The sequence below is a fragment of the Balaenoptera acutorostrata genome, chromosome 21 (genome assembly GCF_949987535.1).
Source record: "Balaenoptera acutorostrata chromosome 21, mBalAcu1.1, whole genome shotgun sequence".
Classification (NCBI taxonomy): domain Eukaryota; kingdom Metazoa; phylum Chordata; class Mammalia; order Artiodactyla; family Balaenopteridae; genus Balaenoptera; species Balaenoptera acutorostrata.
This window is the reverse complement of record NC_080084.1, coordinates 10,395,236-10,419,621: the sequence shown is the minus strand read 5'-3', so window position 1 is coordinate 10,419,621 and position 24,386 is coordinate 10,395,236. Positions and strand designations below refer to the sequence as shown.

General features: G+C 41.4%; 1 protein-coding gene across 1 annotated transcript in view; it reads left to right on the top strand.

Moving 5' to 3' along the window:
- KCNU1 (potassium calcium-activated channel subfamily U member 1) overlaps nt 1–24,386 on the top strand; it is a 135,178-nt gene that overhangs the window by 93,369 nt on the left and 17,423 nt on the right. The window contains exons 20-22 of the mRNA XM_007170105.2: nt 15,431–15,527; nt 18,827–19,051; nt 20,334–20,520. Coding sequence (XP_007170167.1) covers nt 15,431–15,527; nt 18,827–19,051; nt 20,334–20,520 — 509 coding nt within the window. The remainder of the gene's footprint in view (nt 1–15,430; nt 15,528–18,826; nt 19,052–20,333; nt 20,521–24,386) is intronic.

Genomic DNA, 24,386 nt, shown 5'->3' with positions numbered 1-24,386 from the left:
GAATACCTCGCTTTGTCCCTTCTGTGACTACTTTGTTGTTGTTTTTATAATGAAAACTTACTGCGATACAATTCACCTACTGTACAACTCAGTACAGTGGTTGTTAGTATAGTCACAGAATTGTGCAGCTGGCACGTCTAAGTCCAGAACAAGTTCATCACTCGCAGAAAAAACTTGGTACCATTCACCCCTTCCCACATCCTCCAAAATCACTAATCTACTTTCTGTCTTTATGGATTTTCCCATTCTGAACATGTCATAAAAATTGAATTATGTAGTATATGACCTTTTGTGTCTGACATCTTTTATTTAGCATAATGTTTCTAGGTTTATCCATGTTGTAGCCTGTCTAGTCTTCATTCCTTTTTAGGACTGAATAGTATTCCATTGTATCAGCACACTACATTTTGTTTATCCTTTCATTAGTTGATAAACATTTGGGTTGTTTCTCTCCTCGGCTATTATGAATAATGCTGCAATGGACATTCATGTGCAGGTTTTAGTACAGATGCATGTTTTCAGTTCACTTCGATATATACCCAGGAGTAGAATTGTTAGGTTATGTGATAACTCTATTCATAGCATTTTGAGGAGCTGCTGAATTATTTTGCAAGGCTGATGCACCGTTTTGCAATTACACCAGCAATGTGTAAGGGCTCCACTGTCTTTACATCCTCTCTGACACTTGTTATTGTCTGTCTTTTTTATGATAGCCATCCTAGTGGGTGTGGTGATACCTCATTGTGGTTTTTATTTGAATTTCCCTGATGCCTAATGATGAGAATCTTTTCATGTGCTTATTGGTTATTTGTATGACTATCAAGCCTTTTACCCATCTTTTTAATTGGGTTGTCTTTGTAGTTGAATTCTAAGAGTTATTTATTTTTCCTGACCAAGTTCCTTATCAGATGTATCATTTGCACATATTTTCTCACATTCCGTGAGCTGTCTTTTTTCACGTTCTTTGTGGAGTCCTTTGAACCACAAAGGTTTTTAATTTTGATGGCATCAAAATTGTCTATTTTTTATTTTACTGCCTGTGTTCTTTGGTGTTATATCTAAGAAACCATTGCCTAATCCATGGTTTTGAAGATTTATACCTGTTTTCTTCTAAGAGTTTAATAATTATAGTTCTTACATTTAAGTCTTTGATCCATTTAAGTTAATTTTTTATAGAAAATGTAAGGTAAAGGTCCAACTTCTTTCTTTTCCACGTGGATATTCAGTTGTTCCTGCAGTATCTGTTGGAAATACTATTCTTTTCCCCACTGGATTACGTTGGCACCCTTGTTAAAATGAATTGACCCTTAAATTAAGAGTTTATATCTGGCCTCCATTCTATTCCACTGATCTATATATCTATCTTGATGCAAGCAGCACACTGTCTTGATTAATGCAATTTGTAGTAAGTTATGAAATCAGGAAGTGTGATTCCCCAACTTTGTTCTTTGTCTGGATTGTTTGGTTTTTCTAGGTCCATTCAATTTCCATATTAATTTTAGAATCAGTTTGTCAAGTTCTGCCAAAAAAAAAAAAATACAGCTAACTTAGAGATTGATTTGAAACTTCAGATGAGTTTGGATAGTGTTGCCATTTTAACAGTACTTAAAAGCCTTGAATCAGTAAGTCTCTCTGCCAAGGGGCTCTGTGTGCATGTTGGGGAATGCCTTCAACACTCCATCAGTTTACATCTCTGCCTTAGCCTTTACTTCCTTCTTGCGCAGGGTCTCAAAGTCACCCAGATGCGAGGGATTAAGGATGTCTCAGGTGTTTCCTGGGTATCAAGTGCACAGCCTTGCACATGCATGTGGTTTTCTTTTAGATTCCTAGAATGAATAAGTAAAAGCTTTTCAAACCCCCCACCCCCATGGACTTCTCCTTCTCCAACTTTTCTGTTTAAGGATTTTGATTAGCCTCTTGTTTGCCACACTGTTATCTCTGCCTCAAGTATCTGCAATTTTAAACAATTGCTGCTCATCATTTTTGGAAAATTCCCCAGGGGAACCAGCTATTCCCACTGAGGAGGCTCGGTGTCAGGTCAAATAAAGACAAGTCCTGTGATTGAATGTCTCCAGGGAGCTGCCATAAAGCTAAATAATGATATTTTGTGTGAATAGGGCTTTGGGGGAAGTTCAAATCCATTCTTGCCTCTCCAGTAGATGCTAGCCTGCTGGTTTTCATGGCTACTGTGATTTTGAGGCTTTTGGACTTCAAGGCTACTGCAGAGCTGGGGAGAGGGGGATGGGAATAGGCAAGTTAAAATGCAACAAAACTTACTGTTCTTATCAAGATTCTGTCATTTTTGTTGGACATGTCTCAGATTGCTTCAGGCATCTGGCTAATTTCCAGAGTTCTGAAATAGTTGATTTTGAGAATTTTTGTCAGTATTCTCATTGCTTTTATGAAAGAGTGGACTTTTGGATATCCTTACTGCCATCTGGAAGTGCTTTTCTCCATGGCTACTTTTTCTAGTTTTGTTTTTTATCTTTCTATTAAAATTTCAATGATTACTTAAGCTCGTATAAAACTATCTCTTTGCAGCAACTCCTCTCTTCAACTGTAATTTGCCACTTTTAATCTGCAAATCAAAAAACCAAGCATGTTAGAATTATAGTTAACGCATGCAAAAATTTACCATGATGTCAGGGTGTGTTCTAGATCAGGGGGCTAGAAAATTACATCGTACAGGCCAAACCCCCAGCCCACCACTTGTTTTTTTATAATGGCTTGCAATGGCAAAGCAGTTGAATTTGCGGTGACAGTATATCTGTGCTAAATGAATGAAATATACATTGACAGTATCAGATTAGGCACTTACCGCAGTATTCCTAATTCAAAAGCACTTGTTACAACAGTTAGAAAAATTTAAAAGACTATCTCATCATAACAGAATTTGCAAACAAAGTTTGTTTATAAGTGGCTCATTTGGTAGCCAAGCAAGGGAAGTCATTTTCTGATGGTGAGTCCATTATATTGTATTTGATTGCAGCAGTCAACAAATGTGTCCAGAGAAAATGAAATTGTTTACTACCATTAATCTTTCAGCAAAAATGGTTGCTTGAATAGTTGACATTAGAAGCCATATCAGTAGTCATTTAAAAAATAAGGCAAATGATTTTGAGTGGCTTCCCTTAGCTCATTATGAGTCGATAAATGTCACTGATACTGTTTAATTGTTGTTTATTAAAGAAGCCAATGCTGAATTTGAAGTAACTGAAACATTAGCCTCTGTGAATGGTCTGCATGGCACAATTACCACGTGAAAATATATTCAGAGAAGGTGAGACAACAGTAATTCATTACAGTATGAAGTAGACTCTACTAAGATGTATTACAACTGATAGTGGTAAAAATATATGTGGAGCAGAAATTCATAGGCAAATTTACAAAACTTGTGAAATGCAAGGTGTGTACCGACTATGTATATTCATTATATGTATGAATATAATGTATGTGTTTTTCATCAGCTGGTATCTTGTGGAAAATATTTTAATTTATCCTGAGTTATTGGGCCAATAGCATCAGCAGTGAATTTCATTTGCTCTTATGGACTTCACCATTGTTATTTCTGTGAATTTTTTCAGAAATAGAAGCTGAATATCCTGACTTGCCCTATGGCAAAGCCATCTAAGACCTTAGCAGTGGTAAAGATTTATTGTCATTTTTTGAACTCTGGGTCAGGACTGAAATTTTTCTGAATGAGATCTGCCCTTGATCACTTACTGAACACTAAATGGCTTCAAAACTTGGCATTCACTGAAGGTTTGACTGTTTTCCTTAAAGAAATCAGCATAAAATTAAAAGACAAAACAGCTTATATATGAAACTCATTTTATGATAAAGTCACTAAAATGACAATTATTGTTCTTTGAATCACAACTAATGTCATGCTCTTTTATACATTTCCCATGATGTCAGAAGTTAAAACAAAAGGTGTGATCACTATTTCCATACATATTTCCAGTGGATGTATTTTCTGATCTCAGTTCCAGTAGTGTCTGTTTGTTTGTTTGTTTGGACTCTGATGCAAGTGCAAGGGAAATTTCTGTATTTTAAGTTCATTTAGCTGTTCAGTTGAGGAGTTTCCACCTATCCTTCCATTGCAAGTGGTTAATCTGCCGTATAATGACATGCTAAAGGCAGATATTGAGAGAAGGGTCTAATAATGTCTTCTAAGGGATGAATATCCTCAACTAGAATCATACGTTCATGGAGCACTATCAGTATTTGGCAGTACCTACCTATCTGTGTGAAAAAACATTTCCAAAGATGATAAATCTTTGAATTAAATCTCATTAACATTAACATGTGAACATTTGCAATTGAGTTTGATGATAAGAACACTAACTTTGAATGCCAGTTTAGCAAAATACCTTTGAAATTAGCTCTGTAATACAAAAATATATTTATTATGATGATTATTATATTTTGAACATCATCAATGAGAAATTGTGAAAATTTATTTTCGGTCTTGTTATATATCTACATAATATCAGTTTTGTGTCTTGGCCAGCAAGCTTAACATGTTTACTACCTGGCCCTTCACAGAAAAAAATTTTTGATCCTGTTCTAGATAGTTAGGTTGACCAGTATCACATCACATGTCTGGAAATAATAGGCAGAGGTTAAGTTCGCAAAGGCATTAATTCTCATCCCAAACTCTTACTAAAATTTTGAGTTTAGATTAAAAGGGTGTTGAACAGCTTGGAAAAATAGAGGTGAATAAAGAGTGCCATGAAGTGCAACGGACTCCTTAATTATATAATCTTAGTTTCCCATTGAAACTAAAAAAATAATGTAGACGATAAAAGAATCAAAGAGTTGAATAAAATCAAGACATCTGAAATTTGTTGTGGTTTTGTTAGCCTTTTGCCCTAGAATCCTGAGTAAAAGAGAATGGGTTCCTGGCAGATGGTCAAATTGAAGAGGTTGAGAGAAGATTTCACAAAACGTGTAGTTTTTTTACTTTCACGGAGTGATGAGAGCTCATGCATAACTTAGAATCTTTTTCCATGGATATTTTGATAGGGAAGAGAAAGAAATTATAAGAAAGAATTTGCATTCTTGCAAAACAGTCCAGAAATGACCAACCGGGAAGTTAAATATTATTTATATTTGTGTTAAGTATCCGTATAATTCTAGACAGATGCCAGTTTACTCTAGGTTGTAAAAGCCAGAGCTTCTTAGCTGAAAACCTTGACAATGCATTATTCTGAGTCATCCATTTGGTCTGCAAGGGCAGTGGAGCCCTCTTCATGCATGCACTTCTGCCTGCTGGGTGACTAGTGGTGGACCATGGGGTGATCTTGTTTGTGCTGTGAGACGTAGCAAGAAAGATGCAAGTCACAGCTCACTTATCAGCATACGCCATGTTTCCATGGGACAGGAGACATTTATGTGTGTGTATGTTTCGTGGTGATTTTTAAATTATAGGAAGGTTCCCAGAAAGTTTGTAGAAACTCTCTCTCTCACTCTCTCTCTGTCTCCCTTTCTCCCTCTCTCCCTCCTATAAATGGCTGCACCTAAGTAGACAATTTTGGGAAGGCAATGCATGACTCCCCAAAGTTTCCTTCTGGACCTTAGGCAATAGGGGGAAGTGGTGGGGCATCCAGATGGTGTTTGTTTTTTTTTTAACATCTTTATTAGAGTATAATTGCTTTACAATGGTGTGTTAGTTTCTGCTGTATAACAAAGTGAATCAGCTATACATATACATATATCCCCATATCTCTTCCCTCTTGAATCTCCTTCCCTCCCACCCTCCCCATCCCATCCCTCTAGGTGGTCACAAAGCACCGAGCTGATCTCCCTGTGCTATGCGGCTGCTTCCCACTAGCTATCTATTTTACATCTGGTAGTGTATATATGTCCATGACACTCTCTTACCCTGTCACATCTCACCCCACCCCCTCCCCATATCCTCAAGTCCATTCTCTAGTAGGTCTGTGTCTTTATTCCCGTCTTGCCACTAGGTTCTTCATGGCCTTTTTTTTTTTTTTTCCCTTAGATTCCGTATATATGTGTTAGCATACTGTATTTGTTTTTCTCTTTCTGACTTACTTCACTCTGTATGACAGACTCTAGGTCCATCCACCTCACTACAAATGACTCCATTTCGTTTCTTTTTATGGCTGAGTAATATTCCATTGTATATATGTGCCACATCTTCTTTATCTATTCATCTGTCGATGGACACTTCGGTTGCTTCCATGTCCTGGCTATTGTAAATAGAGCTGCAGTGAACATTGTGGTACGTGACTCTTTATGAATTATGGTTTTCTCAGGGTATGCCCAGTAGTGGGATTGCTGGGTCGTATGGTAGTTCTATTTGTAGTTTTTTAAGGAACCTCCATACTGTTCTCCATAGTGGCTGTATCAATTTACATTCCCACCAACAGTGCAGGAGGGGTCCCTTTTCTCCACACCCTCTCCAGCATTTATTGTTTGTAGATGTTTTGATGGTGGCCACTGTGACTGGTGTGAGGTGATAGCTCATTCCCGATGGTTTCTCGATGCAACAGACCTCAGCTTCAGGAAATCCAGAAATGAACGTCACCTATGTAGTCACACGTGAGAAAAGTCAAGTACTTGATGTGCTGCGGAAACTTAATCTCAGAGGCGAACAAGGCAGTGTGGGCATCCTCCTCCTTTCCCATCGTTCTCATTCATCTTTAATGTAAAGACCTAAAACACAGGGGCCACCTCGGTAACAGTGCTCGAGACCTTCCTTCCCTCTCACCCTGTGACTCCTGTCTCCCACCTAAAAACCCCGACTCTGACCTTTCACCCCTACAAACAGCCCAACTTTGATCACTTCTTCTTGTTAAAGAACACTAACCATAACCATTTCCCTCCCACCAGAGACCACTAATTCTAACTTTTCACCTTCAATCGAGGCAGGCCACTTTTAAAAAATAGCCATCTTGTAACACATAGCGGGGGAGGAGGGGTCCGTGTCACAACTGATTCCACGTGGCGTCCATCTCCATTCTCTCCGGTGCTGCTTGACAGGTCACGGGTGCTAAGGACAATGCTATAGCACCCAGAATGCCTTTATTCCGTAGGCTTCCCTCCAGAGATGGCTTCCAGATGTGGGGAAGTTTTTAAAGTCTGTGGTCCTCGACACATCATTAGGTCCTTCCAATGTTTCCAAAAATCTGTAATCACCAGCATGCTAATAATTTGTCTCCATTTTGACCTTCAGCCCCTGGGATTTCAGAGAAACTAAGGAATGTGGATAAGAAGACTTCACAAATAACACCCTTTTTCTAGAAAAAAAAAATCCATTAGTATTCACGTGTCCTGGAATTATGTCCTCTACACAGTTTGTGTACGTTTCAGTTTGATGCCTTTCCCTCTCTTTCTCTTTCTGTCACACACACTCACGCACACCCACACCTGTAACATTTTGATGGATGCTCTTTTTTCCACTCCTAATGTCTTTGGTGGGGGGTATTATTACTAGTAATTGTCAAGGCCAAGCCTCTCACCCCCACTGCATAAGGAAAGCATTTTTGTCACCCTAATCTCTGACCCAGCCTCAATCCCTTAAAACCTTAGAAAGTATATCACTACAATGAAAAATGAACTGGTTTTCAGATATTTCAAATTCCTATCTCCCACTTCCGTTACCTCCCCACAAAAAGTAATAGTCTTTTGCCTGAAATTTGCATTTGTCTCATGTAATGTGTTTTTTAAGATCAAAAGTATCGGAATAACTGACTTAATCGTTCAGCTCCTAGTTCATTGAACAGGGAAGATTGTATCCCAAACTGTCTAAGGGAGGAAAATATTTTTCATTCAGATCAACTTCTGTGTTTACTGTGTCGTTTGATATTTAGAGAGTGTTGGAAAGGGCACCTGAAAATACAACCTCATGGTGAAAAGATTGGCTGAGGAAATCGGTCCCAGGAGAGGTGAGGCTTGCCCTGCGCCCTGGCCTCCCCTGCCCAGGAAACAAACTCCAGCCTTTATTAAAGTAGCTGCTGCTCCGGTATTGTCTCATTTGTCCTCACGTTGTAGGAAATCCCAAATGCAATATCCATAAAATATCAATATAAAGGGATTTAAATGAGGGTCCATCTGGGGAATGGGTGAGGAAGAGGAAATTGTCCTTTTTTATCTCTCTCCTCCATCTCCCGTCTGGTAACAATTTTAAGTTCTCAGATGCCTACATGAATGCTTTCACAGAATACGCTCTGCAGAGAATCTGTCAGTTTACACTCATCAGAAATAAAGCAAAACTTAGCAGAGAACCCGTCACGTGTGAGCTCAGATGTGGGTTTATCTAATGGAAACACCCTCCCCTTCTTGCCTTAACCTGGGCCGGGGCCATTCTGACCTCGGGTCTAACTTCTAAGGCAAGAGGGTGGAAAAAATGTCTTTGCGGAGATTTCAGATGGTAAACATGGAAAACAGAGGGCATGGGCTTGATAGACTCCATCTGGAAAGCAGCATGTAAAGGCCAACAGAGCGCCCTACTCACAGCTGATGTGGTTTACGCTAGAACACAGTTTACATTCTCCTGTGTAGACTGAAATAAGATTACACTGAATACAGTGATGTCCTGAAGTTTAACACCTCTCTTTTTTAAAATACCATTTTCAGATTTTTAAAAAATCATACCAACACTCTTTACCACTAAAGTCAATAATTCCTCAATAATTTAGGGAAGATTTTGTATATGCCAGGAATTAGGAGACAGGAACAAGCCGGAATTTGGAAGATACAATTTACTGGAACCTTCTTGTCGTAAAACCTCCAGGGCTCCAGCCATCCAACTGTCTTTCCTTCCACTGAACATCAGCCAGAATTACCTATAAACATAGAGGTATGGAAAGTGTTCTGGGCATAGCGTTTCAAGGCTTTATTCTTCCTTCCCCCTTCTTCCTCTCTCTCTAGGAGCTTTTCAGATTATCAGGGAAAAGTATCCCCATTCTGGCCATCGAGTGACCAGTGTTAGTACTGAAGTCTCTTGTCCAGAACACCAGAGTCTTAAGCCAACCAGCAGAGTCGGTTGCCCTAGCTGCCCCACAATGGTTTTCTCTTTTTTTATTATTAATTTTTATTGGAGTATAGTTGATTTACAATGTTGTGTTAGTTTCTGCTGTACAGCAAAATGAATCAATTATACATATACATATATCCACTCTTTTTTAGATTCTGTTCCCATATAGGCCATTTACAGAGTATTGAGTAGAGTTCCTGTGCTATACAGTAGGTTCTTTTTTTTTTTTTAATTTTTATTTATTTATTTATTTTATTATTTTTAGCTGTGTTGGGTCTTCGTTTCTGTGCAAGGGCTTTTCTCTAGTTGTGGCAAGCGGGGGCCACTCTCCGTCGCGGTGCGTGGGCCTCTCACTATCGCGGCCTCTCCTGTTGCGGAGCACAGGCTCCAGACGCGCAGGCTCAGTAGTTGTGGCTCACGGGCCCAGTTGCTCCGCGGCATGTGGGATCCTCCCAGACCAGGGCTTGAACCCGTGTCCCCTGCATTAGCAGGCAGACCCTCAACCACTGCGCCACCAGGGAAGCCCACAGTAGGTTCTTATTAGTTATCTATGTTTTATATATAGTAGTGTGTATATGTCAATCCCAATCTCCCAGTTTATCCCTCCCACCCCTGGGTTTCTTATTCCCCTCCTTCCCTAAGGTTTCCCACATGACTACCAAGAGGGCTTGGAGCTTTGGAGATAACCAGCCTGTTGTCAACGTATGTCACGCCCCGTGAGATCTTGTGGCAGGCTTTCTCACTTTTTACCCGGTAAAGGAGTCTCAGCAGGGAGATCTGGTCCAGCTGGGGGCGGGAGGCGCAGAGTCTGGTGCTCCGTTTCCCCTTCTCGTCAAAAAGGACGTGATCACAGAGCCCTTTCTAACAGGGAAAGTGAGTTGTGCCCGTCACCTTCCTGAGCTCCTTCCCCGGTTGCTTGGTCCTGAGGCTTCTCAGCGCTCACAGGAGCCCTTTTCCACTTGCCCGTGCCCAGGTTCCTAGGCGAATGGGCTGCAAAAAGTGATCCACATTTTTATGCCTTAAGTTTCCCTCCAAAGTAAAAATAATGCTTTGGAATGAGTAAGCGGCATCCAGGTGAAACCCAGGAAAATGAAATCATAATATGACCATGAAGACTCATATTCTGAAGTTTGACTACAGCGTGTGTGTATGTGTATAGAGGTGTGTGTATATGTGTGTAAGTCTGAGAGAGAGGTGGGGGGAAGCAGAGATTATACAGCGTGCCCTCACATTCCTAAATTTTAGGTGATTTCCTCTTTCCCAGAACACGAAAGGTGGTAGTCAGAATTGACGATAAATGACTATTTCCAGGTTAAGTGTGAACTGCATAGCCTTGTCACTACCTGTGCCAAAGTCCCTGGGGAGAAGGCAGCTGTAGCCTGCAAGATACAGAATCCTCAGCAGCACCAAAGGCATCCTGGGACTGAGAACTTTCCCTCCGTTTTTGGTGGGAACTTGATGGCTGCTTTCAAGAGGCAGTGGCAAGAGATTTTTCCAAAGACTGAACCAAGAAGGGCCCTGAAACTCCTGGAAACAGGCACACATCCCTCCTCTCCTCCCCAGCACTCAGCCAAGGGACTTGTCCTTCTCCCTGTGCTAAGACTTGATGAAACATATTGTTTTTATTCAACTCAAGTCTTGAGCAAAAAATATATTGTTCTGCATCCAGGCCAGAAAACTCTCTCCTAAGAATTTACAGGCCACCTGTGGAGTTTTAAAGAGGTTTCAGATGGAATGGTCACACGCCAGGATTTCCTAACACATCCAAAAACGAGACCTGCAAAGACAAAAAAAAGGAACTGTAGGTGCTTTTTGAGCTTTCTAATAGATATTGTGAAAGGGAGGATCTCATCCATTGGTGGATCATTTTCAAGAATAATCTGAGTCAAGTCTGTTTGTTGGAGGAAATAAGGAAGCAGACTTACACTCTAGGAAATCACGCTTCCTGACCTGGCACTGAAACCTACCCCCCACCTTCTTTTTTTTTTTTAATTTATTTTATTTATTTTTGGCTGTGTTGGGTCTTCGTTTCTGTGTGAGGGCTTCCTCTAGTTGTGGCAAGCGGGGGCCACTCTTCATCGCGGTGCGCGGACCTCTCACTATCGCGGCCTCTCTTGTTGCGGAGCACAGGCTCCAGACGCGCAGGCTCAGTAGTTGTGGCTCATGGGCTCTAGGTGCGTGGGCTTCAGTAGTTGTGGCACATGGCCTCAGTAGTTGTGGCTCGCGGGCTTAGTTGCTCCGTGGCATGTGGGATCTTCCCAGGGCTCAAGCCCGTGTCCCCTGCATTGGCAGGCAGATTCCTAACCACTGCGCCACCAGGGAAGCCCCCCCCACCTTCTTAATGGAGGTGTCCCTGCATGGCTGGATCTCTGTCTCATCAGGTGCCACCACTGGAAACAAAAGGCACACGGTGCTTCATTTGTATTTTCCTTTAACTGATAGGATTCATACAAGATAAGTTGCTATGGGCACAGGAGGAATAGAAGTTCTCTTCAGAATGGTTCCAGAAAGCAGAGAGGAAAGGAGCCTGCCTTCCTTAGCTGGGCTATGTCCAAGCTTGTGCTCACAAGACATTTGCTTCATGAATGTCAAAGCAGACTGAAGAAGGCAGTTGTCAGCAAAGAGAGCTGGCGGCTTCCTTCACATATGGCTCTGCACATCCACAGGTCCTCACCCAGCACACTCAGCCTATCGGCTTCCAAAGGTGGAAGGCAAGACCTGACTGAGGACATTTCAAGGTCCGTTACCACCTCGGTTCTCCCAGGGAAGGTACCACACTTTGCTCGGACAGTAAGAAGCCTATCTTGTGACCAGTGAACCAACCCCACCATCACCCCAACCATGTCCTGCCGAGGGCACTCTCTGATAACTCCCACCTTATTTCTCCCAGGCTGTCTTATACAGAAAGACCCCCTCACCCAAGAGGGTTCTCCCTGTGGTCAAGATGTGGCTTTTCTTCTTTGCCCTGAATGACCTGGGTGGTGCCCTGCGGCTACCTTTCCCTCCAGTAGAGTCAGCCTTTATGATACAATCCTTGTTTCCAAGTTCTAAGACTGCTAGTACTGCACATTCTCATAGATGATTTATTAGTCTCTCTAGGGAAGTATATTTCTGAAAGGATCATGTCATTTGCAAGGCATATGGCAGAAGGGAGCTTTAGTTAAGGGATGGTGAACTGAATCGCATCAGGTTTTGCTTTAGCAAGGACACTGGATGGATGCCTTTATGATGAAGTGGGTCTCCTCCAGCCTTTTCTTTAATGCAGGTCTCCAGCAGGTGTTTCCTCTAAGGCATATCTGTTTTCCATAACATCAGAATGAAGAAAGATGTTTTCTGTGACATCTTGGCTACATAGATCATGCTTTTTATTATGATAGAAAAGTGTACAGTGATTTATTTGCTACTCTGAGTCAAGTTAAATGTGCTTGGGAGAAGATCATCTTCCATCTGCCAAAAGGGCCTTTCATTTCCAGACCAAGGACTCTTTATTCATTATGCGGGGTGGGCGTGGGGAAAGGAAGCATTAGAAGAAGTGGCAAAAAAGCTGAAGAAAGTGACCAGAAGAAAAGTAGGGGCAGTTATTGTAGACATGGGTGCTGAGGGCAGAGCAGGAAGCCACCTCCTGAAGGTAGCTTGGGTATATTATATCAACACCTGAGGGACTGTGTCTAGGAAACTACACATGGAGAGAAACAAGCTGCTATGAATGAGTAATACAGCAATTCTCCAAATCCTGATAAAAATCAAAACCAGACTAGGGTCTTGGTGTGCTCCCCTTAACAAGCTTGGCATAAAGCCATCACCGTGGTCCTGTCTAGCCATCACCATTAAGAGAGCCTGTGTGGCTTTTAGGATGCTGAGTTGGGACTCATGACTTATGGATATTTAAACCACCAAAAGCTGTTAATTTGAATTAACAAGATAACTCATTTTGGTCAAGCTGACCTTGAGTCTTAACTTTACAACATCTTCTGCCTAGGTAGATGACTAGAATCCACTAACTTTGTAGGTAGGTCTCAAATGGAGAGGAAAATAAAGGATTGCACCTAGTCCTTGGCTGATCTCATTAGCAATTAGCCTCTCTACTTTTCTAAACCCTTCTCCAGTGCCTCAAGTCCCCCACCCCAGCTTCTCTGTCTGGGTCCTCTCTCTATCCCATTAGTTTAGGTCTGATGTCGATCTAAGTTTAAGTTCCTTTGTCTGAAAAAGTATGACTTCAGATAGTAGTTTAGAAACTAACCTGGTTAAAGAGAGCAAAATACTTACATTGGATCTGTCTTTGAACCAGGTGTTGAATAACAAGCTGTATTAATTCACAGGGAAAACCCCTAACCCTTCAGCACAAAGAACAATAGGTCATATTAGTCCCAGGATGTATAGTAAAATCTCACAGGAGAATGCTGTCATAAGCTACTGGTTACCGGGACTGAACCTATAGTGTGACATAGTACAGTACATCGGAAAAGGCATTTCAAGGCATAGTAACAGATATTTTTAAGTAGTAAGTACCTAAGTAAATAGTAAAAGTTTTTGTGATCCAAGAAGTGTGTGAAAAACACTGGATTATACAAATTTTAAAGGATATCTCTTTTGCAAGACTTTTCAGAACTTTTCATATGCTAAGCTGTGGGGTGAATTTCAAAGAGGGGATACTTTTCTAAAAATTTATTTGCTTACAGAAATCATTTCCTCGGGACTTCTCCAGCTGCTAATGTTATGGAACGTGCATTTTGGAAAAGGTATTTGTATTAGGATAGGGCAGACTACTGCTGTGGGAACAACCGTGAAATCTCAGTGGCTTAGTGCAACAACGGTGTCTTTCGTGTTCATGTTACATGCCCAGCGCAGGTCAAGGAGGCAGGGACTCGGCTCCACATAGTCACTCATGTACTCAGGCTGGCCATTTCTGCAGCAGGTTAGGAGGGAGCCTGAAGAATCACATGAGGGCTTCTCCCTACATCAGCCATCACTTCTCACATGTCATTGGCCAGAATGAATCATGTGGCCCCACGTAACCCCTCCATCTGCTAAGGCAGGAAAGGAAAATTGGACATTGTGAGCACCAGTAATCTCAACCTCAGCATTATATTCAAGTGTCAGCTTTACAGTCTGTTAGCTCTTTGACTTTTATCCATAAACTAAGGGGTGTCCTTTAAAGTCTCTGAAAGAGACAGAAATGCTCAGCAGATATTTCAGATGCTTCCCACATTCCTCAGCCCTGTAAAGTCAGCAGGAGCCATGTGACTCATTCTGGCCAGTGAAATGTGAGCAATGTGACTGGTTCTGGCCAATTAAATGTGAGCCATATGACTCGTTCTGGCCAATGAAATGTGAGGTGCAATGACTTGTCGATTTGGGCCAAGGCAGTTAAATGCCTGGGCTCATCTCTCTCTCTTCTCTTGCCTTAATGACCAAGGAGGATGCATGTTCCAAGGGGTGTACCCTTAAGATGGTAGAGCCTCTGTCCCCCTAAGACTCTGAATGGCTGTGTAGAGCAGAGACACCTGTTCACCTCAGTAAAATACATAGTGTGGGTGAGAAATAACCTGTGTTGGGTTAAGCTCTTGGGATTTGAGGTTGTTTCTGCAGTCAATGCCTGGATTCTCTCGACTTGAACAGGTCCTTTCTAACCCAAACCTCTCTGTGATTCTTGAAGGGTTTCCTTTCTCCTCTCACAAGCACATATATATTCCTTGGGATGGGAGTGGGATTTTTCAAAAGCTCCTCCAACCCTTTTGGTCATTGAATACATGACATGACAAGCATTGTGCCTGATGGCAATGTAGGGTGATCACATGGAAGGCTTTGCCGAGACTTAGACCAAGGTTTGAGCAAATTTTAGTCAAATGAAGGCCGGTGATGGAAGCTGTAAAGGATGCAAAATGTATTTAATAAGTAAGGATGTTTCAAAAGAGACCCATAAGAAAAGGTATGGAAAGGAGACAAGAGGAAAACAGGTTCAGGAGAGAGGTATACCACTCATGATTCGATCTCACAGCCTTTTAAATTCTGTATTCAGGTGCGCAAAACACCTCTCGTGATTTCTCCCAAGCAGCAGTAGCATCAGAACGGTAGCAAAATTAAGAGCAGAAGTGACCACCCTCAAGGCAGTTAATCTAAGTTAAAAAGAGACACTGGTGTGTCTGTTAAACATATACACACAGATGTGCACGCACACATACACATACACACAATTCTTGATGGCTTTTGCCCAAAGTGCTTAGTATGTCCTCAGCTGTGAAGACATTCAGCCCTTGGTGTCCTTCAGACATGCATCTTTATTCGGGGGTCTCATAGACCCGAGGTCATTTTCCTTATGTTATTCTTCACTTTGGGCTTGAGGCTCCAATGAGTTTGACGTCATGCTTTGTTACACCAGAGCCCCAAGTGTTCCCAGGCTAACTCTCCATTCTCCGTATCTAGGGCTTTGCTATACGAAATGGAGCGAGAGTCTGACCGCCTTGATAGCAGTGGCATGTTTCATTGGTGCAAAGCCACCCCTTTGGACAAAATGATTCTGGTAGGTGATCTTGTACCAAATCTCAGGTAAAATAAAGCTCCTTTTAGGGTAGATGATGTCCTTCCACTAGTCATAAGCACCTGCCCTTTCTCTTTGTAAACTGTGAATTTTGAAGGAAAAACATACCCCATGAGCCATGTGAATGTACGCAGAATAACAGATGTGGCATTTGACAAGGACCAGGTGGGTAATATGATGCCGGGATTTAAAATAAGTAGATCAGATTCTTCAACTACTTTTCCCCTCCTTTAATAGTTTAGCTGAGTCAGTTATTCAGAATAATGTTCTCCTGAAACTTTGCTGTTTTGCTAGTAAATCTAATTGATTTAAACGCACCAGGGGAACAGACTATTTACAAGAACTCTGTGGTCTTTCTTTTCTTTAATTAAATAAAAATTCCCTTAATTAGTTTTTAAAGTTTGGATTTTCTATAGTATTTTTTCTTAAAGGTGGCTATACTTAAACACATTAGCAAAGGATGTGTCTCCAAAATGCTCAGTCCTCCCACCCCACACAGCATGAGGGAATCCTTATAGGTGTTAGAATTCTGTCCTTGTCTCTGTCCTCTTAAGGAGACAAACTAATTCAGCTCACTGAAATGCCAGCAACCAAGATGCAAAAGCTTTGCATATTATCCCAGGCTCTGATACCTGCATTCTGGATCCCCATCTATTCTCATTTTCCAGAGTTGGAAACTCAAGGATAATCTCAGTGGTTTACCTTGCTTGCAAGCAGTAGCTGGTAAATTTAAGTAATAAAAGAGGAGTTTTTTAGTTAAAAATAAACTAATAAAAGATGTTTGCATGTGTAAGAACCCTATATAATGTGTTCAACTGTGACTAATTGATAATTTTATATTTTTCTTGCTTTCCAAAAGTAGTTTAGTTCACTTTTTTCTGTTAAACACACACACACACACACACACACACACACACACAATTTTGTAGCTCAGTGCCAATGTCCTGACAGAATATGTTCCAAATTTTGTAGAAAGCATGATCAATCATTTGATCAGAAGTACAAAATTGTCAGAGCTGTCATATCAACTGGAAAACTGTTAGGGCTGCTGAAACTCCCCATTTTAGCAAGTATGTCTTATTCTAAATGAAACAAAATAAACATCCGTTGATCAGGAAGGCAAACATGTTTCCAGTGGGAGGGAAATCTTTAGAAAGGTTGGGAGGGGGTTGCAGATGGAAGCATCCAAGAGACCAAGAGATGGCAATAGCAGACATTTTCTTATACCCTATTTACTGAGCCCGCAGACAGGTTGCTGTGATAGAGCAACTCTATGTGGAATATAGTTCAGAACACCAGCTGAGTCTTCTGATAAATTTAGAAGGGCTTCTAGTTTAAGAAATCCTAAGAGTTTTGAAACTGTGACTGTAGAGGAGAAATGTCCCGATTACAAAATTTGGGCCAACTTTGAACTTGGTTTGGTTTGCAGAAAAGTCAAATGGAAGTTGTCGATTTGTTACTTGGAGCACATAGTGCATCCTCCCCCTCCCCCCAAAAGCCACCACCTTTCTCAATTGGGAGACAGTTTTGTGCTGCAGTTCCTTGGAGAAACTGCCTCTCTAGCTGTGCGCATTAATTGCACTCTGCCATGTATCTCGTTCCTAATTGTTTAGGTCTACTTAGAAGAGCAATTTCTGGACTTCAGGCCTGTTACATTAAATACTGTTGGAGGCTTCATTATTCAAGTTAAAACTAACCGAATTAGCCAGAGACAATTATTCAATAGATTTGGTTAAGATTCATATCACTCTCTAGAAAGGCTCTCCAGACAAGTAGCTTCGTTTCCCACCCCCCCCCCCCGCCACCCCCGCACAGGGCCATTCCCTTTGGAATTTCCCAGTCTATGCTAATTGGACAAACTATGCTATTTCCCAGTCTATGCTAATTGGACAAACTCTAATTGTTGAGATGTCAGGTGTGACTTATTTATCCTGTTAGATTTCAACAGCCCCTGTTTCGTAGAAGCTTGTCCTTTAACCCAGCAAAAAACTGGCATAAGGATGAATGATAAATCTCTTTGAAATATCCTGAATCTTCGTGTGTTTGGGAAGGTAGAACACACTCAAACAGGAAGTGCTTGTAAATATATTTAACAAGTTCTCTACCAGCTTCCAAGGGTCCTCCTCTGAAAATCTAGGGATTCAGTGAGATTCAGATTTGATTAAATAGTTATTGAACAACAGTTAAGGAGCCGAGCGCTGAACTTTCAATATATTATTTAATTTCCACAACAGAATTAACTTTTATTTATTTTTAAACCATTTAAACAAAGAAATTAGGGGTCAGTGAGGTTAACTAGTTTGTTTATGGTCATACACTCATGACTACCAGAGTACAAAATCAGTGCTTATTCTACCTATCCCAGCACTGGGAGAGTAAGACATCGACTCATTCCCTGAAATCAATCACAGAGACTTAAAATAAGTTTCCTACAGGAATATCATTCCTTTCTCTAAATGCTACATTTATTGTTTTTAAGAGTCTCTATGAATGTGGGGAAACCTAATCTAAATATCCGTCATGTATATTATTTTGTCTTCAACTTAAAAGTATAGGGGAGATGTTAAAAATTGGCCATGCTGATAAGAGTACGAGACATATTGAAATGTTTGGGATCAAATGGAACTTTTGTAACCTTCACATTTATTTTGTGCACTTTTCATGATAAATTTTCTCAACTCTGGAATCTATTGAATCTGGGCAGTATAGTAGGTGGGGCCATATGAAATTGCCAATATTCAACCATTTTTGACCCAGAAAAAAGGCAATTTCATATGGTTCAAGCTAATATGTGTATTTCATATGTATGAAAATCCACTGAAAACTGCAGCATGTTGTACAGCTTGGGGTTTTTCAGGACTCACTAGAAGACAAGTTTAGCAATGGGATTTGGAATGTTTTAGTTTTTCAGTGAGTCGTACTATAGCACATACAAGGCTAAAAACATGTAATGAAAATGAGAGCTGTTTTCCCCATTTGGTTCAATGATTTCACGATTTCAATGATGCCGATCTGAGAGTGCACTGAGGCACTCCAGGCTAATAGAGAACTGGAAAAAGCGAAATAAGAAGGAACTCCTGGAAAAGATACATAGCTTAATTGTCCCATAGTGGATAAGTTCCATGTTTTTTATGAGTAATTTGCAAAATCCGATCATCCTTATGAAAGTGCTAGTGTGAATGTAAAGACCTAGAAGAGTTGGGATGTGGGGAAGGAGCCCTCTTTAAGGGACTCTCATCTTGTTTCTAAAAATGACCAGACTCTGGCCTGCTTATGCTTAGAAACGAACTGAGAAGTCAAAACATGAGTTTCGGAACCACATTGTGGCGTGTGTCTTTGGAGATGCCCACTCAACACTCATGGGGCTTCGGAATTTTGTAATGCCGTTGAGAGCTAGCAGCTATACCCGTCAGGAGCTGAAGGACATTGTGTTCGTTGGGTCTCTGGATTACCTGCAGAGAGAATGGCGATTTCTCCAGAATTTCCCCCAGATATACATTCTGCCTGTAAGTGTCACAGTAAGGGATAGTGAATATTTATAATGATAATAATACTAACAGTACTAGGATTAATAATGATACTAATAATAAATCAGTAATAGCTTGCAGTTATACAGTGCTTACTGGTACCAGAAACTGTTCTACGCATTTTGCACGTATTAACTCATTTAACCCTCCAAATAACCCCATGGTATAAATTTTAAAGACGCTGAACTTCAGGCACAGAGAGAGTAAGCAACCCGTCCAAGTTTACACAGCAGGTAAGTAGCAGGACTAGGGTTTAAATCCACACATATTTCATGTTTTATGTCACTAACCATGTTTATGGTCTTTATGTAATAGAGTTTCTTTGCATTTCTAAGTCCGATTCTGACCCATTGGCTAAGCCTAAGCCGATACCAGCCAGCCTTTGTGCTCTAACTTTCTCATCTTTTCTGGAGACTCGCCTTTTATGGAACACATAATGCCACGTGGTCCTTGACAGATGTATGAAAAGGAGGAATTCTGAGAAATGGATCCATTATGCATATGTGGCATTGTGGTTGTAATTGTATTTGCTCTGAACCGTCATAGACCTGTATCTCATTATATGCCACCATTTCCCTGGATTAATATATATATGCAGTGTGAAATGCACCAAAACTTTTGATTTTTCAAGAAATAATGTTAGCAACAGATTAGGAATATTCTTCAGAAACGGTTGTCTCAAGAAGCAAATTGTTTTTTTTAAATGTCACCATAAATGTCCCTGCACCACCACTTACTTTAGTCCATAGAAAAGGAGGAAAGAAAATGACCAGGAGTCTCCAGATCCAGCTAGCGTTAGAAATTGCCAGTGTTAGCATCTCAGCCACCTAATGGTGGGATCAGATCTATCCCTATTTCTCCACCAAAGGAAAGAAGCAACTGCCACTTTGCTAATTAATCCAGGGTGCAAATGCAGTCACCTACAAGCAAAACTGTGAGGACGCAGAATTGGCTTTTAGATCTGGACCTTCTGTGATTTTTTTCCCTCACCGCTGCTACCCTTACTCTGATTCTTTTCTTCCACTTGAATCATCTAAGTGGGTTTAGGCTCCCCTCTCTCCACTCCACTTTGTCTCATCCAGACTTGCTCTCAGAAGGGATCTGCAAAATTTAGTCACGCTCAGATATTCATGAACGATAAGGATAAAAGTGTCAGATATCAGGTAACTAAGTCTTAAAACCAAGTCAGTGGAGGCTTTGGCTCAAAAACTTGCATCATCCACAAAAAGCCACCACCATCCACCCGGTTTTCTCTCAATAGGGATCTGCGCTCTATTCTGGAGACCTCCATGCAGTCAACATAGAGGAATGTTCCATGTGTGCTGTCTTATCCTCACCATCTAAGTCCGCCAGCAGCCCGACCTTGGTGGACATGGAGCCTATCATGGCCACACTCAACATCGGATCACTTCGGATTAGCTGCTCAGCCCAGACACCCTCAGAGCCACGTAAGAACAATACCCTGACGGGAAGAGGCTAGAGAGAATGGGATCAGGAAGAACTAACTCCTCTCTGAAAAACTTTAATGATGGAGAGGAGGAGAGGTTGGGCCAGATGACCTATAAAATCCCGTCCAGCTCTGAGAATTCTGTACTAGAATTAGTGGACAGTTCAGTCCTTGGGAATCCTAGTCAAATGAAAAATGATGTCCGTCCTCTAAATGGAACGCACATAACACTGTTTTTTTTCCCATCTTAAAGACGATCATGGAGTTGTAAGTGCTGTTATTGTTATGAATCAAATATCAGTGAGCATAGCCATTGGTATTTTATTATCATTAACAACAGGTATTATTATTGTTAATCGGTTCTCATTGGATCCTGTAGGTGTTCAAGTTACTATTCTTAGTTTTGTGATTGAGAGGATGAAGAACACTATTCTACCACACTATTTGTGGACTAGACTACAAATAACCTAGTCCAGTCTTTGGTGGGTGAACTTCGGTGAGTGAGCCAGCTACTTCACAGACCCTCACTAAACAACCAAACACCGCTCAGAACCCAGGATTTCAGGGTGTTTTGCAAATAAATAAATAATAATAATAGCAGAGCACTTCCTGAATATCAAAGTGCATTGAAAATCCCAACTAAGGAAGTGTGAGCCATACCTCTGCTCAGCTAATCTGAAGATGCATAAAAATGCCTCTGTGTTCTGCATATCAGTCCATAGCTTAGCAATTAGGGTCACTCAGATTTACACAAGATTTGTGTGTGGGTTGAGTGTGTGTGTGTGTGTGTGTGTGTGTGTGTGTTTGCATCATGCTTGCAACTTTCTAAAATTGGACAGAAAAGTATTCACTGTGTAGGCAGTATCATCAATGTACAAATGAAAATGCCCGCTCAGTAAAAGCAGAGGGTAATCAGCTGACAACACCATAAGCCACCTAGCTAATCATCGGGTGACTTGTCCTTCCTATTATCATTTTTTAAAATCTCACATCCTATACAGGCTAAAAAGATATAAACCTATGATTTTAATTCTGGTTTCTTTTATATCTGGTGATTCTCATCCTTTCACTTATTCATTTATTCATTCAACAAAAGTATATTGATTTTGTATGTGTCACATACTCTGCTAAACTGACAGGATTGGTTGGAGGAAATACAGGAGAGAGGGGAAAAGGGTTGGGAAGAAGGAAGAGAAAATGAAAGAATGTCACAGTATTTGAGTCTTCATGCAGTATGAGTAGGTGCTCTCCCCAAGGGCAAAAGGGAAAGTTTAGGGAAGAACATATTGTGTAGACCTGGCACCTTTCCTTGTGTGGATGTCATCATACGCATTTGTGTGACAGGAAATAGAGGTCCAGACAGGCTCTCCTGTGCTACCTAACAAAGGTAGCAGCAGTAAAGTCACATTCTGAGCACATAGGAATAGCCAAGGACTGTCACTCAGAAACCTCACCCATTACTCTGGCATCACAGGAATCTACCTGGAGTTTGCATGTAGAAATTCCCAACCCTCAGGGAAGCCTGTTTGGTTCTCTTAACCTTTCTTCCTATCTCATACTAATACTCCTCTTGCAGCATACCAAGCAGGTGGCAATGGGAATGCCCACCTCCAAGAATTATCAGTATAAAGGATTGTGAAATTCTGCCAGGAGGGAGAAAACATCTTCCACGCTGAGCCATTTTCTTTCCCTTCTTCTGAGACAGTGGTTCTCAACCAGGGGCGGTTTTGACCCCAGAGGTTGTCTGGCAATGTCCGGAGACAGCCTTGGTTGTCACCACGTGGGGGGATGCTATTGGCGTCTAGTGGGTAGAAGTCAGAGGTGCTGCTAAATATCCTACGGTGCACAGGTGCAAAATGTCGATAGGACCAAAACTGAGAGCTCTCACTCTGCCATATCTGCTGAGCCTTTTGTGGGCTCAGCGGGCTTTCGCACATCTTCATGGTCATGACAAAGTTACACGTAAAACCCATCTAGGACACCAAGGCTGTTCCATACAGTGGTTCACCAAGGGATGCTGGAGGTGGGGGGACAGCAAGAAGGAGGGCTCTCCAAAGGACCAGGCCTCCTGGACATCCCCATGGAAAACTTCAGGTTTCTCACTGATGCTCTAATTGCTGCCCTGTCACGTCACAAGAACAGGTTGGCAAACCTAGGTACTGAACTAAATAATCTGTGGCATAATCTAAACATATAACCGTAATTAAGTCTGACAACTTAATATGCTCCTGAAATTTAAACGTACAGTAGTAATCTACAATTAAGCAATCTTTTGTAATAGCACCCTGCCAGCCTGGAAGAATTTCAGGTATAATACTGTGTACTACTAGGTAGCAAAAATATTGACATTAGTAAAATGTACCCAGGCTATGATCTGACACATATTCAAATTAACCGTTGCTCTGCCAGAAAAGATGGAGTTAAGGCGGAAATTCTGTTGCTGTCCTCCAGCCAGTGTCAGAGCAGATATTTATGCAGTTACATCAGCTGATGTGAACCTGTCTCTATCCAGTAAGAACATTTGACTCTGAAAGTCAGGATATTCCAAGCCCGTTATTAGAGGGAACTGGAATCAGAAAATGCAGCTCAAAGGAGAATTTTCCCCTTTGAGGGAAACTGATCTCAATATTTTATTGAAATTGTCAACCAAACCTTATGTATTTTAATATATATAAAGGGCATGGGCATGGGCTTTGAACTTGGTGCCAATTGGGGTGTGAAAACCCATCCATCCTTTACAAACCATGTAGCCTTGGGCAAAGCATGTAGACCCTTAGTCAGTTTCCTCATCTTCAAAGGTGGTCTAACTCGACTTAATTCACAGGTTTGAGGGCACTGTGCTGTCGTTCTTACTTCCCAGCTCACAGCAGCCCGAGGGATCTTTTACAAATATTTATTGGATAATGGCAGTTTCCTCCTTTAGACCCTGTAATGGTGACTCATGACAATTACAGGAAAATCATGTAGGGCCTTGCAGGCCAGTAGGGAGCCCGAACTTCCTCCTCCTCCAGTCTGTTTATACTGGCTCTTTCCTGCCTTAAGTTCCTTATCCCATTCCCTCTGTCTGGATGGCTTTTGCTCATCACTCAGGATGACATTCCAATGTCAGAGAAGCCTCTTCAAACCCTATCTGAGGTCACCTCCCCAGGTCACTCACTAGCCCCTGAAAGTTGGGTTTTTTCACAGTACTCATCGCTATCTGAAAACATTCTGTATTTGCAGCATATGGCATGTAACCGGGACAGGGACTGTTCATAGGCCTAGTCTGTAGTCGATACTCTTTAAAGATTTGTAGAAGGAGGATAGCAAGGAAGGAAACGAGAATGGAAAGAAGGAAGGAAGGAAAGGTACCTAAAGCAGATAAAGCATCTTGCACGTTTCTGAGAATAAAGTAGAATCTCATTTTCCCCAAGTCTCCCTGCATTATGAAAATCCCAGAAGTTTGTTTAGGAAAAACAGTTGAAGGTATTCAGATCCCATCAGCAATAAGATTTCCCAGTGAGTTTGGAGATGTGGTCTCTAGCCACCACGCAAACCCTCCTCTTCAATAGATGCGTGGACGAGGTTAGCCCCCGGGGCTTCTGTTTCCTCACCTGAAGCTAAAGGGTTTTGCTAAAGTCCTAAGGCCATTTCTAGTTCTAACTGTAAACTACACGTGTTGGGCTCCTCCTGTGGCGCTTCCGTGTTCACCGTGACTCTACCTGAAAGCATGACTCAGAATTTTCGTGGCAGTCAGAAATGCATTCGCCTCTACTCTGCGTTAACAGGAAGTGGCTCTTTCATGTAATATTTCTTGGGGAGATGGAAGAGGTGGTAAATACAGTAAGTCCTCTACATACGAACCTTAAAGTTGCGAACTTCCAAAGA